The sequence below is a fragment of the Corvus cornix genome, chromosome 7 (genome assembly GCF_000738735.6).
Source record: "Corvus cornix cornix isolate S_Up_H32 chromosome 7, ASM73873v5, whole genome shotgun sequence".
Classification (NCBI taxonomy): domain Eukaryota; kingdom Metazoa; phylum Chordata; class Aves; order Passeriformes; family Corvidae; genus Corvus; species Corvus cornix.
Window position 1 is genome coordinate 27,535,797 of NC_046337.1, and position 16,880 is coordinate 27,552,676.

Here is a 16,880-nt window from a genome sequence, read left to right on the forward strand (position 1 = left end):
GTGTTTTCAGGAAGAAATAAGGTTGTCATATTTTTAAAAACTTCAGAAACAATTACTGCTTTCTTTCTCAGTTGGGATGTCCACACAAATGCTGTAGGGCTTCATAGGTCTGCTTTGCAGCCAAGAATAGCAGATAGAGTAGGTGGTAGAACTTTTTTTTGCTTAAGTTCATCTATTTTCAAGATGATTTCCTTGATGAAAGACGTAGTTTCAAATACTGAAATTGAATCATGATTTCTCCTCAGAGCTGAGAATTAATTCTTATAGATTAGGCTAAACATATTTTCAAGTACTTTCCTGTCTTAAGTCGTCTTCTCCATGTGAACATTCCTTTGGTGTTTCCAGCCTCTATAAGGACATTAGTTGATCATAAGTGAGATTTATTTGCACATTCAGATATGAGCTACATAGGTTTCAGATTTGCTCTTCAGGAAACAATAATCTGGATAATTCGGAGACTTAAATGTAATGTTATCACAGAATCATTACACTTAAAGTTGCTATCAAGCACTAATTAAGATTTCATGCTTCTGTAGAAAAAGTGGCATAAAAATATTTAGTGCAGGTTTCTAATCTACTTGGTGCATTATGAATTTGAGCATGCTCAGTAAATGATCCTGTCTTCTCTTAAATTCACTTTTCACTTGATCTTACCCCGTTTTATAACTCTTTGCATGTGCATGACCTGAAGGATATAGAGAAGTCCTGAGCTGCAGAGAACCTTCTGGGACAGACAGGAAGTGGGAAGGGAAGTTGACAAAGATGATGCATTTTAGTCTTGTCTGAAGCCATTGATATAATGGGGCATATTACTGGATAAGGCATCATTCCACATTCTCTGCTTCAATACAAATGGATTGAATACCATTTACTTCTGCAACATTAGCAATGTAATTACATTCTTGATCAAACTGAATTCTCCAGCTGATAGCATCTGGGAGACAGCCAAGGAAGGGAGTTTGGCTTGATTATCAACATAGAATTGTGTGTGTTTATCCAGGGGTCTGTTTTCTGACACTGATTTCACAGAAAGTTTCAGCCAGAAAATTCCCTCTCATAAATACCAGTTTGATGTCAAACAGCACAAGGAGAGACTGATCACTTCTAGTGACTTTTCAATCTTCAGATATAGGAAGGATAAACATGCTAAAAGTAATTTTAAAAAGATGTATAAAATCCCTTCTTCAGATTGGTGTTTTGACCCCTTGATTAGAAAAAGACATGACTTCAAGAATGACTCAGTAATGCTGTACAAGGTATTCTGCTGCTGAGTGGTTGCAGCTGTGGTTATGTGCACTATTTTGGGTCAGAGGAGAACACTGAGTCTGTATCTGCAGGACTACTTGGGTATATTCACAAATAGCAAATTATTTGGGGACAGATGTCCTGAATACACACTGTAGTGCAGTGGATACAATTTCTGTTGGGTTGCACAGTCTCTTTCTCTTTCGGCCTGAAAATAAAGAGTACTTGGAAAGGAGTAGATTCTTAGTTTTTGTTTCCTTTTAAAATTATCTTATTGGTCTATTGGAACAAAAACAAACAAAAAAAAAAAGAGAGAACTTTGTTGTTACATCATCCTGTTTTTCTTCCCAGAGTATATAAGGACTCAAACTTTTTTTATTATTTCTGAGGGCAGCTTTTAGAGGAAAAATAAGATACATTAGGAAAAGAATGTGTTTGCTGATTTACTTTAATCCCATTGAGAACTTCTGTAGGTATGTGGGTCTGACTAGACAGAAATTCTCTTGCATGTTGTCTTCTCTATCTTCTTAATTTTCGAGCACTGCTGAGCAGCTTGGGCTTCTGTATAGTTGCAGCATCCAAAAGCTTGCAACAACCCCTCTCAGTCTTGTCTTTAAATCCTGTGGATAAAATGCCAGTTTTCCAGTGTAACTATTCTGCTTCACTCTCCCTGAATAGGAACGTGTGCTTTAGCATCCTGTTACTCAGTAATGTTTTAACATAAACTTTGAAAACTACTAATGTTCTTGTAATAATAAAAAACTTAGCAGTGTTTTCTGGAGATACCTTCTTACAAGTTCCACATTTTTTTATTGAATAAGAAGGGCTTGAGAGGGGGCTTCAGCTGCTTCTCTTGCTGCTTGTAACCAAACATGCTTTCATCCAGCTTTGCATGATTATATAAAGAAACATAAATGTTGGTTAATTGAAAAAGTGGTCTTGCTTTTGGTATGTTCCAGTAATGTCTGATTTTTATCAGTACCTTTGATTGTGTGTGGGAAGGTTGGAGGGGGGAATGTCAATGTGGATTTTGGATAAAATATGTCACTGTTTAGTGTAAGAAAAGACAGGTATGTCTCAAGGAGAAGATGAAGGCCTAGTTTGACCAAACAGGGTGGACAGGAAGTAGGGAAAGTATATGCATTTTAAATATGGTTACAGGAAGTTAAAGCAAATAAACGCACCCTTCATTTTAATAATTGTCCTGGGAACCTAAGTAGCTTCTTTTTCTAAGGCTAAAGGCTTAACCAAGGAAGGAAGACTGCAGTAGCATGAGCTATATTACCTTTCCCCTTCTGGGAGGCTATTGAGTCAAACAGAGCTATAGAAAACTACAGAATCATCTCTCATTGCATTGTTTTGAGAGAGGCTGAGAGTGGTCGGATTTGGAGATGTCTAAGTATCTTTTGTAAGCTGATACACAGTAATGGATATTCCAAGGCAAAGTTTCCTGAAAAAAAGTAGTAAATGTATAGCGGAGTAATGAAACCTCCCTGTAAAGTTTGGTTTTGCATTACATATCAGAAACATGAAGTTGAATCAGGCTACACAGAGGTGACAACACCACTGAAAACTTTGTTCTGTTTGCCATGATGTAAAACGTTCCTTAGCTAACAGCATGACAGGATGAGCTTCCACTCAAATATTAGACTCTCTCATATAGTTGCTGCCATGTTTTTCCCATTCCACAAAAAGGATTTAAACAGGTTTGCTTGGAGGTAAGCTGGGTCGAACAGTCTTAACAGTAGAGCACCACAGTGGCTTTATTTCTTGCAAATAATCAGGCTCTACAGCTTTTACAAAGAAAAGCAAAATTCTTATAGCCTGAATGACTCCTTTTCTGCCAACATGGTTGAAATGTATGCCTTTTTTTCATTGAAATGAGATACATGGAGCAAAAACTAGCTCAATTTTCAGTTTTGAAATTTGAATGCTGCTCAGTTTTCTACTAAAACAGTAACTTCTTTTGAGTACTTGGAGCTTAGAAAAAGACTGGAATATGATTAAAAGAAAAAAGTACTTGTGTGCGGCCCTAATCATATAGGCCTGAAAGTAAGGATTTAAGAAATGATATTGTAAGGCTTTTATTTTCTCTTTGAGGTTCCAGTCAAAAGCACAGTGCCTTGTCTATAACATGAAGTGTTTCAGAGATTAAATTTCTCTTAATACAAGAGTTGCCTTTTTTTTTTTCCCTCTGAAAAATGCAGACATTGAGATAAAAGCAAATATGGTAGAAGCACCTGGATGGGATTTCTGTGAACGCAGGGAGGATTGAATTTTGGAGGAGAGAGAATTAGGAATTAGGTTAATCTCCAATAGAAAGTATAGTTACATTGTTCTAAGTGCCAGCTACACACAGCAGAAGCCTTCTACCTCTGTTGGAACATTGTGATTGCTAGCCTAGGAAGTAGCCTAGTTCCGAAGCTTGCTGAGCACTCACCAGAACTTACTCTGACTGGAAGAGATCCTTAGATCTTGCCTTAAAACAGGATAAAAATAGCCTGAAAAGGTGGTGGGTTCATTTTGGTTTGTCTTTTTTAACAGCATGTAGTAGGAGAATGGGTAGCAAGTATCTGCAAATGGAGCTAAAACCAGTTAACCAAATGGGTTCCAATTCTTGTTGACAAAGTTTGGGACCAATATTTTGACTGATAAAAGTATTATAGATGAAAGGCCAATCAAGCTCAGGGAGCACTAATTGTTAGACTCTTATTCTGCTAAATATGGCAGGAAAATTATTGGCTGAGAATCCAAAAATATTTAAGCAAGTGGATTAGCAAATCCAAGTGGATTAGCAAATGAGGTTTGTTTTGATATTCTGTGCACATCTTTGTCTTCATGTAACTTGAATGCATTCTGTGTGTTCTGATTCGTTTGGGGGTTTTTTGGTTGCTTTTTTTTTTTCTTAATAGATGCAGAAGGTGTAAACGGAAGAGAGGAGTCTGTGAACCTTAATGATCCCGATGAAGGATTTTCATCGGGAGCTTCCCTCAGCAGCCAGCCAGCAGGGACCAAACCTCTATCCTCTGTATCCCAGAAGGGCAGCTTAAGGAAAACAGCAAGTGGGCGTTCTGCTAAGGAGAAAGAAACCTCTTCTGCAGCAAAATCCAATGAGAGCCCTCGAGATTCAGTAGCTCGAAAGCAGTACACGCACCAATCCACTGACCTGGATGGAGATATAATTGAGATGACACCTACTAAGAAACACCTCAGCCTGCCTGCTGGGCAGGTGGTGCCAAAAGCCAACAGTCTGGGCCTGATCAGGACCGCCAGTGCTTCCTCCAGTAAATCATTTGACTATGTGAATGGCAGTCAGGCAGGCTCCAGTGCTGGAGCTGGTACAGAGGGTTTTACCAATCTAGCAGCTGGCAACACCAATCGGTTTTCAACTATCAGCCTACAGGAGGACCGACTAGGCCAAGCTGGGGAAGGTAAAGATCTCCTTTCCCCAGGAGCTCCCCTAACCAAGCAGTCTCGATCTCCAAGTTTCAATATGCAGCTGATATCCCAGGTGTAACTTTTACTCCCTTCCTTAGTATTCCCTCTTCCCCCTTAATCCCTGGCAAGTTCGTCCTTAGGCAAAACATGAACCATCATCCCACAGTGTGAAAATACTGACTGTTGTGATCTTGTTTGATTTGGTTTAGCTATCATACTGTATTACTGAAACAGCAATAATTCTTCCCTCACCTTCATCCTTTTTCCCTCTTGTAAACATGGTTGTGAAGCAGTATATAATGTACTGTATGCCTTTCTCCATGCCTTTCTTTCTCCTTGGGTGATGTGCAATCCATCGTAGGCTGATCAGTCCCATTTCAACACTGTGAGACTGGAGACACCGGCGGAAATGGTGAATGTGATCCCTATGAGATGATGCTTTGGCTTTGTTAAGAAATAGAAACGGGTTTGTTTTCTTGGTCTACAGTACTGCAAAGACTACTGGATCCTGACTTGTCTTTCTCAGAACCAGGAGTGCCTCAGAGATTCTAGTGTGACTTTGGACCTCTCTGAGTCTGTGCAATCAATTCTGAGGAGGGGATTGTCATTGCTGCTCCTGGCTGCCTACAGCACTTTTTTCATTAAAACGAGGGTGGTTTTTTCTTGACTGCCCCCAGTCTCTCATCCCAGAAGCTTTTGATGTTCAGCAACTGAGACATGCATATTAAGAAGCTGTTTTCCCTCAGAGAGAGGATTCTAGGTTGATAATGTAGGTTACAATGCACTTCTAATGGCGTTGTAGCCATTTGTAATGTTACATGTCTTCCCCTCCAGGACACAGGGTCATTCTGCATTTAGACTAAACGTTAGACACCACCATACTGTTAAAGCAATTTGGTTTGTAAGTGGGAAGGAAACACTTCTTCCCCAGGAAATAATGGCTAGCTCTGCTTTCATATTTGTTGTTGCTGTTGTTGTTGTGAGGTGCTGATCACCGAATTGAAAGGTGTATTCGGGTAAAGAGTATTTCTCAGGCTGCTTTCTTTAGTATCATGGCTGTTGGGACACCCCCACCCCTTTCAGCTGCTTTCTCAATGTCCCTGAATTCAATCATGGAGTCATTTCAGGAATCCTGCAGTCCAGACAGACCATACTCTCAAGGTGCTGTCTCAGGGATAGAGACAATAGTTTGCAAGAAGTACTGAAGCTTCAATGTGAAATGCTTTTCTAGCAATGCCATTTGTGCAAAGGGGTACTGACAGTCCTTTTTTTTTTTGCCCGGAAGGATCACACTTCATGGCCTTGGTATATATAATCTTTTGAATTTTTTTAACTCTTATTTTTGTGAATTGGCCCTACTCTAGAATATTCAGAACTCGTGCCATTGAGCCAAGCCTTGAATGTATATGACTGGTGTATGGGCACTGGCTGGTACTTACATTAGAGGACACTGCTTAGAAGCACATTTCTAGTTACACAGGAGAATGTTTGGCATTCTCTCTCTGTCTCTCTGTATCTCTTTTTGGATTGATAGAAAAGGGGGAAAAGTTCATCCTCTCTGCTTAAGTCCTGTATGATATCCTTGAAGTTTACAACCCGTAAATCTGCAGGAAAGAGTTACAAATTTTATATGGGAACTTTGGTTTCGCTGTCACTGTGAAGGATAAATGTAAGCAGTTACAAATAGCAGGCTCTCTTTGAATGATAGTCTTTAAGACGCTCAGAACAATGAATGACATGGTGTGGTATTGCTGATAGTTGGTTTTGGTGGGGATTTTTTGGGGGGTTTTGTAAGCTTTATTTCAAATAGAACTTTTTTTTCAAATTTACATTAAAATTCAGTTAAATATTTGAAGGGGTTTTTGTGGTTTGATGAGTCACTTTGGTAGCCTAGTCCTCATATCATTCATTCATAAAGTGAATTTAGTGGCATCTGATGTAAAAATTCAGTTAAAGAGTAAATAGACTCATCAGAAAAAAAACTTGACAGTTTCTAAATGGAAATTAATTTTTAAGGACCACCAGTCATACACAGATGGAGCTAAAGCAAAGCTGAGATGAAGCTACAAGGCTTACATTTCTGTTAAAAGGCCAAAAGCTATATATGGTTAAACTCTTCTTTATAAAATAAAGTTTTTCTAGTGGAGACAGTAGGTAAGTCATGACTGGAAGTACAAAGTTTATACTTTGCAGAGACTATCAAAAAGGAAATTTGCTTAAATATTTGGGAAAGAAAAGGTCAGGAGTGTCAGCTAACTTTCTAAGAATGACTTTATTTCAGTATTTTAGAAAGTAAAGTTGTTCATTAGCAATGTTCTCTACATTCTATGTTTGCCATTATATGCATTCCTCCAGAAGTTTTAGGACACTTAAATTGGCATCAGGTCAAATTTTACAACCTTTTTTTAAAAGCTGTTTTTTTGTGTGGGGTCCCACACTATTAAAAATATTTCAGGAAAGTGAGACAGCTTTACTGGCTTCAGATAGGGAAGTCAAATGTACACGTGTTAATTCAAATTGGCAAAAACCTCAGTCAAACTACCTTTTAAGATATTCTTACAGTTCTCATTTTGATCATGTGCCTTTTGTTATGGTTTCATTTATTGTATTTTGGTTTGTTCTTGTGTATATATACCTATTCCATATCAGTCTTTTTAAAAAGAGTTCAAATTTATCCCTGTAAAAAACCCCCATGTTTTCTATGTGCTGATGTGGTACATATGGGACTTCTCAAAATTACCCTTTTAGTGCAGTGTTTCAGCTGTGGGAGCTTGTTTTGTTTTTTAGCCAACTACTGTTTAACATTTACCTTACAAATCAAGTCATCACTAGTATCTACACCAGCTGTAGTAACAGGCTCTGCTGTGCTGTGTATCATGTTTATCATTACTGCTTCTAGATGTGCCTCAAACTATGCTAAGGTGTGTCAAGATCGTAGCAAATCTTTATACACTATGTTCAGTACATTTCAAAGTACTGTGGCAGAAATAAAATTAGAAGTGTCTGGGATATGGGTGGAGGGAATAATCTGCTGGTTTTCTGATTATATAAGCTAAATACTAAACAAAGTACAAAACATACTTAAATTTTCTGACACCTGTGACAAATGTTTAGACTTAAATCAAACTTCCTTATCCTAAATTCACTCTGTTGTCTCTTCTTTTAGAACATTTGGTACTTGAGGCACTAGATTTAGATTTTTGCACTGTTTCAGTGCAACTGGAGCATTATGAAAGGACAAGAAGCAGAACACTATGATTTTTCCCTCTGTGTGTGCATGCATGCACATACATGCAATTCTTAGGTGAGGAAGGGTGGATACTATATTCTGATGTATACATATACTTCAGCAGGGAAAAATGAAATAGTCCTTGATACGCATCACAATATGCTGCCATTTTGGAACTCATTTTTGTTGGGCTTTGTAATTTTAAGGAAATACAAAATGTTTGGATTGTGAGCTCTAGCTTGATTATCCTTTTCAGGGATTTATTGTGAGCAACTTTTTGGTTGAAAGGTGTTTGAAGGTGAACCATATTTTCATCCTGCAGAGAGCAAAGTGATGAAGTAAAAATACTTATTAAAATTAATGTTGCAAGATGACAGTTTAAATTGCTGTATTATCCCTTTAGTTTTCATTTGGAAAAATTCTTAAAATGGATACTTCCATATCACTGTCCATCTATAGTGCAGATTTCTTTGAACACCCTTTCTGATACAAATTTGAAGTTTTTTAACAGCATACTTCATTCTGTAATGCTGAACATCATGTTGCAGCCAGTAAGCATTAGATCTAGTATTTGTAGTTTGCAAGTGTGTTGGTCTTAAATGCATTTCCAACATACTCCTGCTAGCTTTAACATAATTAAAGTCATCAAAATAGTGAGAAAAAAGAAGTGTTTTCTGACAAAGTATTTATTTGCACTACTTATGAATACTGGAGTTTACTGGGACAGGGTTTTTTCTCACCATGTGAGGTTTACTTGTGTGTGAGTAGGTACATACATTTGTCACGTGTTGACAATCAATTGCCTCAACTGTGTGTATACTGTATGTAAATAGGAATGTATTTTTCAAGATTAAGGGGGAAACCTGCATCTTAGTGGTGGTAAAGCTACTCTGCAGTAAGGTGACCCCAACTCTAACTGCTTTTTGTCTTCAGATACTGTGTGGTTTGTTTTACTTCTTTAATGAAGTTTATTAGTGTTCTTGGAAAATTTTAGCTCCAGGGAAATTTTCCTCAATATTTAATGTATAACATGTTCAGAGAATTATATTTTGAAAAATTAATTTTGGAATAGATAATTCTATGCTATGGCTGTATTTTAACCTAAGAGTTTGAACTTGTCCTATTTTATCATGAACCAATGGCTATCTCCTTTAAGTGTTCAGCATTTTAACTTTGGTCACAAATCAGACATTTTTGTTTATCTCGGCTTACAAATTTAAATTAATTTGAAGATTAAGAGAGAACCAAGAATAACTTTTTGAATAAAATCATAAAAATCAAGCTGTACAGTATAGGAACTGTGCTCATAATCCTAGACGAGGTGTGGAAAATATAATGGATTATGTTTGAATGAAATGTACGTGCTGCACACAAAACAAAAGTACTTTGATGTTAGTAGATCTAATAACCTCATCCTTAAATTCTCTCATTGCCAAAGATATTGCTACCTTGGCATGTTTAATATAACCATTAAAGCCATTAGCTAGGTGTCGTTTGTAACAACCATTATATTACAAGAATAGTTTTCATCAGAGCAGTAAACATGCCCCTTTTATTTCAGTTTCTTGTTTAGGATGATAGCAGGACAAAAGTTGCAGAATATCACTCCTTTTCAAGCATGCTAAGCAAACAAGCTAGCTCCTTTGTACTTGTATTGCATTCTTGATTTATATAATTTTTCAATATTTTGTATTTTCTTCAGTATTTGAAATGCTATTTGTTTCTAGCATATGGGCCTTAATCTCTGTTCACTATTTTTGTTTTTTCCTCACTGGCACTTGGATAAACTTTGTTGTTGAAAGCTCTTCTGTAGGTGATTCAGGGTTGTAAATCATGACATGGGTGTTGTGCTAGCAAATACATGTATCAGTCTGTCAAAATTTTTATGTCATGACTAGCTGAAGAGACAAAATACTTGCCTGCTTCTTCTACAATTGTGGAAGATGATGGTGAGCTGTGAGCAGCTTGGTTTGTTCCTGAAAACAGTAAGTGGATTTTGCAAGACTGATACAAGGTTTTCCACATAGTCGTTATGAAATCTTACTTAAATCTTGGAACAAGATTTTAAAACAACAGCCAACCATTTTAGATAAACTTGCCTAGTGAGTTTGTCAAGTGTCAAGGCCTGTGACATTAAACGTTCAGAAGTAAGCTGTGCAAGTCTTAAGGGTACCTTACAGCTTCGAGAAAAGGATTTAGTAAAAATCTGTCCCATGTTAATAATCTCTTTTTGAGATTTAATTTTTAAAAAAATACAATTTTTGCTTCCATGCTTTTACTTATTTTTCTCTAGGCTATACCTCTCCCTGATTTTTCTTTTCAACTGTGTTCATCGGATTTTACCAAAGGTAGTATCTGAGGGACCAGCTGAATTTAAAATGGGTCCATATATTATCCTTTCTATCATAAAGGATTACTAAGGTATTCCTGTGAGGAGCTGTTGATGGGAACAGATGTATATTAAAACTTTGTACACTAAAATGTTGCCCTATATTTTAGCTTGTGCATGATGAGCAGAGTGATGAGATCAAGTTTTATTGACCAGCTACTTGGTGGTGAGCTCCCAGTGTTTCACAGTGTGTAAGATGTAAACAATTTTAGAGAAGACTGTCTTTGCATTCTGCTACAGTTTTTTAATGAGTGATTAATAATCTTCTCAGGAGCCAAAATTTAAATTGCTCTAAAATGTGGCTTAGAATTCTCACAGGTTTTGATTATAGAAGGTAAAATGGTCAGGGGAGATTTTTGTTTAGAAGTATCTGCTGGTAAAATGTCTCTATGGTGCTTTGTCATGGAAACTTCCTTACAAATCAATAGTGAATCCTATGTGTTTGAGTCCTCATCCTCCCCAGAACTGATCACAAAACAGAAAAAGTAGAGCAACCTTTTACCTTTAGTTCTAAAACAAGTACTTGGAAGTAACAGAAATACTGGCTATTGACACTGTTCTTTCTGTTCAGACAGTTGTTGTTGTGCTAGAATTTCATGTTATTAGTTTATGAAAAATGCAAGTAGTAAAAACTTTGTGGCTTCAAGTATACAGTAGATGTGAGTTAACAATCACTCAGGATAAATCAACATGTCAAAGTATTAATAGATTCTTAGTACTGGGGTGTGTGGTGTGTGTGTGTGTGTCAGTGTTCAATGATTACTTTGAAACAAGACTTCTGTTTTCTTGCACATAGTGCATACTTTAGGGGTGGATATTACTAGCTGGTTATTTATGGACAAATACCATATGATTAAATAAAACTGAGTCATTTAACACTTTTTTTCATATTGAAGATTCCAGGAAAAAGCTAATAAAGATTTTTAATAATCAGCTACTCTTAATACATTTTAGATTTACTATGGTAGCTTTTATTTGCTATTAAAAGACCCCAACAACTAAATTGATATATACCCCATGCTGCATTTTTTAAATTTGTAATTCCTGTACTTGACAATGAGTTTTTTGATCTGTTTTCGTCCTTGTAAGAATACAGGATTTGCTCTCTGTTTTACTAGCAAAAAGAAACATTCTGCAAGGGTTAAAAGATTATTTTCTTACTTTTTTCGTCATACCAGGTTTGTTTCTCTGAACTAAGGTTTCTGAGGATTTTTACTACTTTAGCATTATGTAATCTCATAGAAGGAGCATAAACAGCACGTAGCCCACTTCTTGTGGACACACAGGCTAGGCAAAAGGACATGGATTGGTGGTGGGAGCCCCTCTTCACCAGCATAGCGTTGCTTGCTGGTATGAACCCCAGATGTTCAAGATTCGGTACTGGTGAAGGACTAAATCAAACAGGTTTTTTATGACCTCTGCTGTATGATGTCCTTTAACCTGGGGACCAGGGAAAGTCTTCATTCTTAGTCCTGAAGAAGGCACATATTGAAGATCATGTTATTGGTGCATGTAAGCCATTATCTTAAACTGTCTTACTGAGCTGGTTCATGCTGTTGACTTGTTGAAATGTGAAATGTAGTTACTATTGACTTTGTAAATACCTGCCAGAGAAGAAATATAATTATTTTAAATCATTGTAAATAGAGATGTATAAAACGCGACACAATCTGCAATGCAGAAAAAAATTATATATATATATAAATATATAAAGATGTTAAATAAATATTGTGCTGTTTCTGAACAGAAATTAATACTTTGTGAATTGCTGGATTTAAAAGTGTGATTCACGCTGGTGAGGGTTGGACGGGCCGTGAGGGGAGTTCTCCCCAGGGAACTGTGAGGGGGATCTGGTGAGGGCGGGGCTGTTTCCGTATGGGGAATGCGGCGGCTTCGCGTCGCCACAGCGACCCCGGGCACGAGCCCAGGGGCCCGCGCGCGCCCGGCGGCGGAAGTCCCGCCCTGCTGCTGAGGCGGGCTGGGAGGAGGGCGTGGGTTGGCCGTGGCACAGATCACTCAAGGCGCAGCGCTGCCTCGGGGCGGGCTGCGGGGCCGTCCGCTGGCGGGCACGTGAGTCCGGTTCCGCCTCCTGCTGCTGCCGCCGCCGCCTCTGCCGGGGGCGCGGGGAGCGGGTGGGACCCCAGTCCCGCAGGAGCGGCGCCGTGAGGGGGTGGGGTGAGGTGTGAGGCGGGGCCGGCCCGCGCCCACCGGCGGCGGCGCCCCCCGGCGGCGGGGCCGCGCCCACGTGACGGGCGCCACCATGAGTGGGCCCGAGGGGACGCGCAGCAGCCGCCGCTCCCTGCAGGTGAAGTTCGTCCCCGACGAGGACGTCCTCAAACACATCGCCGATGACGCAGGTACAGCCGGCCCGGAGCACGGCACAGCCCAGCCCAGCGCCGCCCGCTGCTCCCAGGACGCTGGAAGAGGGGTCCGAGCAGCCGCGGCGGCCGTCGGGAAAGGGGCTCTGCAGCAGCCGTGGTGGGTGCTGCAGAGCCTCGCAGCAGGACGAGGCCTCCGGAGTTGTTCTGCCCCGCTTGACCCCTCCGTGCAGTGTCTCTGTCCCAGCCCGGCACTGGACAGGCTGCAGGCGGGGCGGGTACGAGCTCTCGATACGAGCTCCCCCCGCAGCAGCGTGTACCGGGTGCCAGGGAAGCGGCACAGGGAGCTGGGGAGCTCTTCGGGCCTGACGCGGTTAAACACTCGCACAGTCAAAGCGGAACGAGGCTCCAGGTGCTTGCTATAGGAGTGTTTTGCAGCAGTTCTGACAACTTTTAAGGTGGGGAACCTCTGTGGAGATGCTTAAAACTTGCCAGTACAAGGCACGGAGCATCCGGATCAGACTTCACTGCTGGTCCTGCTTTGAGCAGAAGGTCATGCAGACGGTCTCCAGAGGGGTCTCAGCCTAAATTCTCCCATGAGTGTACTGACAGCCTACAGGCAAGGTATTTTCTAATTGCTCCTTTTCTCTAGGAAAGATAAGGGTTGACAAGTACCATCCCCTTTGCATGCAATTTGATACTGTAACGCGTGAGTCACTGTCATTTTTCCCAAACTGTGGAGATGGTGATCGCTGAAATGGGGGGTCTTGCCCTCATGGATTGCAGGAGCCAGCATTTGTGGTGAAGGAGGGATGAATGCCTGTGGGGTCAGCTACTGACCAGCTGTTGTTTTAGCAGGACATCTCACCGTTGAATTTGTTTAGTGATTTGCATAATAAGAACCTGGTGTCTAAGTCGGGTGGTTGCATACTACTGCAGTAGAAATAATGAAACAGCACGAGGTTAAAGCTTTTGTTGCAATTCTAGGTACTAAAGTACGGAAGGACAAGGCTCAGCTGAGTGTCAGTATGAAGAGATTTGTGAAGAAGCTTGAGAGTATTTCCGATAACGAAGCTCAGGAGATCCTGGAAGAGAAGAGCTATGTTGCTGCTCTTGGACTGTGTGCCCAAGGTATTAGCAGGGGAAAACCTAACACAGCTCTGACTTCAGGAGATACTTGCAGTGTTAGGGTTGTACAGTGTTGGTGAAATTGCTTTTGAGGGCTCAGTCTGCTCTGGTTGTGCTTGTGGAAAAAGGTAGAAGATTATGATTCTAGGATTTTATTATGATATTTGTTTTGTAACACCTGCAATATAAAGCCAAATAGTGAAATGTTGCATTCCATCTTTCTCAGGTTGGGAATATTATCGGTTTTTAAAATACCTGTGAGTAACATTTCTTTTCACAGATCCAGTGGGAAATGGCTCAAATATAAGTGGTGGTGAAGTTTACTCATTCCAGACTCCCAAACGCTCCAGTAAAATGGCAGAGCTGGGTATGTTTTGCTCGTATTTTCTCTGCGGGCTTAAGAGAAGCAAGAAGAAAATGGCAGTTCCAGAGAGGGTGGACTGTTTTGGTTTAAATAAGATGTTTGAGCCGTGTTGTCACTGTTTTTTCTTACTTGAAGAGTCTTTGTGTGTCCAGCACCATACGAACTTCCTTAGTGTTTATTTGTCACAGCTAATGATGCATCCTACAAAGGATGATCAGAGGGAGAGGGATCGTTCTACTGTATCACTATACAGAAACTGGTTCTGGTACCTCTTAGTTTCTGCTGTGTCTTGGGAAGTTGTGTGTTTCCTATCTTATACCTCCTTCTGCAGCAGGGTAGGTTTCACTGGTGCTCCCTCCTGGAGCCCTGACTCAGTTTGGAAACTGAGGGAAGTCATACAATGACAGCCTGTTAGTCTCAGTGTTGTTCCATGGAATAGGCTGTTGGTCATACAGTGCTAGGGACTGTTAGCAGGATATGGTGACCTTTCATATTTAGATCAGTCACTTAGCTTCAGCTTGTACTGATAAGGAGAAGACACAGGTAAATAGTTCCTCCTGGGGAACTGATGTGTTCGCTATATCTGATGATCCATTATGTCCAGCTGAGCAGTCTTAAAGGACTAAGTGAGCCTGATCAAACCTTGCTCTAATTCAAAGACATGTGGTCTCCCAGGGAGCAAAAAGTGCTCTGCCAGTGCATTGGCCATATTTGTAAAATTAATTAACTGATGAGCTCAGCCTTTGAAAATCTTTGCTGAGGATTACAGCCACCATTAGAAAAAAATAGAAATATCTGGTTCACTTCCTGAAATAGCTAGGGAATTAATATGTAGAGAGCATTTCAGGTCTATGGCTCCATTTCTGACTAGCCAGAGCTGGAAGTTTTGTACCTGACATGTCCTTCCTTCCCCTCCCCCTATTTCCTACAGCCTCTGAATTAGCCCAGACACCAGAACAGAAGGTGGCACCTGATCACTCCAAGTGCTCTGAGAAGATGGCCAAAACCCCTCAAAGCAGCAGTAAGTCCTGTGATGGTTTGGAGAACTGGAACTGAGTGAATGGGGATTATGTTTCTATTTGGGTGGTAGAGTGGGTGCTTGAGTTCCAGCTTCTGTCATGCTTGAGTGTTTTAGTCAGGTTAAAGCCATAGGCTGAACTGTTTAATGTGCATGGCCTGTGCTTCACCCGGCTGTCAGGTCTCTTCTTCTGTCCTGCTGCTGTAGAGGAAACATGAACTTCTTTCTCATCTATTGCTGTGACGTTTAACAACTTCCTCTCTGTTCAACAGAAATACTTGCGCTTGAGAGAGTTATGAGCTGGGCTGGTGTGTTAAACACCAATTGGGTAGGACTGTGTGGGTGTTCATGTGTAAATTCATACTTTATTATATAATATTTAATACCTGGTGCTGCAGGGAGAAATACAGATGGGAGAAGTCAATGCAGGGCAGCACTGGCAAGAGCATGTGCATTTGTGCTCAGAAATGGAGTCTGATGTGCTCAGGGAGAGAACATTAGCTCATTTTTCAGCCTCTTTCCTCCTGCTGGAGTCTCTTCCTCTTTCCTGGCCTCCCAAAGCTGTGACCACAAATTAAAAGCTGCCTTCTGTGGTAGTAACATTGACTTTTGTGAGCTGATACAGGCAGGCTGCTGGAGCCACCACAAACTCAGAGCCAGAATGCAAAGAATAAATTTATTTTTATTATGTTCCCGAAGCAGCACCTGGGCAGAGGCACATGAGTGGAGATGTAGGCACTTAGTGGAGATGCAGGCACCCTTAAGATTGGTCCAGTGCTAGAGAATCACCAGCCTGCTGTTCACACTGGTTTATCAGTGGTTTTGTACATGTGTGGTTTTCCCCCATGCTGTGATCTTCACTGTGTTCTGATCTTCTCTGTACCAGGGCAGGGCGCTCAAGCCTGTCTGCTAGGGTGCCTCCAGGCCTACCAAGCACCCACGTTATCTATACACAGATGTTTTACTTCTCAAAGCATACACAGGGTAAACAGCAATAGACATGGTGTATCTTTTTTTCTACATTGCTAGTTGAGTCTTTGCTATCCCCAGCTGCGTGGTCACTTGAGCGTATTTACAACTCTCCTTGCCAGTCTTCTACTTCTAACCCATTCCTCTCAGCAACTCTCTTTGTTCTCTCCTTGCCTACCTGTGAGGAACTAGAGGCTTCCCTCACAGGATTAACCATCCAGGGAGCTGATACTCTGGTGCAGTGTACCTTGGAATAGTGAATGCCTGTTTATCTAATGGACCACCTTGTGCCGCCATGTTGAAAATATGCAATACTCTGTACAATGCTGTTTTCTTTCTTTTCAGAACGTTCAAGTTCAAACAAAGTGCAGCAGAGGGTGAGTGATGACTTCACATTGTTTGGATTTTGTGTCTGGGTTTTTTTCCCCACTTGAGAAACTTGAACTGGCCAATTCCTACAGTTTTGGAAAGAAAGGACCTTGAAAAGCATAATCCACAGTAGAGATGTCTCTTCTATTCCAACCAGACAGGAGTAACTCAAGTGAGAACCATTAATCAGGACTATGGGGTTGGGAGTCAGTGGGCAAATAGTAGGTTTGACAGCTTAATTAGCATGAGTGGAAACTACTTCCTTGAATCACACAAGTGAGGATGCTAGACAACCCCCTAATACACAGTTAAACTCATAGCTTTCCAGTTTCTCACTAAAGGAAGAAATAGCCCTAATTGTAAGAAATGCTGTTAAAACAGGAGTTCAAGAGCTGCAATGCTGTTCAGTTTCT

At 40.6% G+C, this 16,880-nt stretch overlaps 1 protein-coding gene across 7 annotated transcripts in view; it reads left to right on the top strand.

Moving 5' to 3' along the window:
- FAM126B (family with sequence similarity 126 member B) overlaps positions 1 to 16,880 on the top strand; it is a 68,846-nt gene that overhangs the window by 38,758 nt on the left and 13,208 nt on the right. For 5 of the 7 annotated variants that reach the window (XM_039554958.1, XM_039554957.1, XM_039554959.1 and 2 more), the window contains 4 exons: positions 13,607 to 13,750; positions 14,028 to 14,114; positions 15,043 to 15,132; positions 16,444 to 16,475. In XM_039554958.1, coding sequence (XP_039410892.1) covers positions 13,607 to 13,750; positions 14,028 to 14,114; positions 15,043 to 15,132; positions 16,444 to 16,475 — 353 coding nt within the window. Of the gene's footprint in view, positions 1 to 4,157; positions 12,052 to 13,606; positions 13,751 to 14,027; positions 14,115 to 15,042; positions 15,133 to 16,443; positions 16,476 to 16,880 lie in introns of those variants that run through there. The other 2 variants (XM_010406588.3, XM_010406591.3) reach the window with 1 other exon arrangement.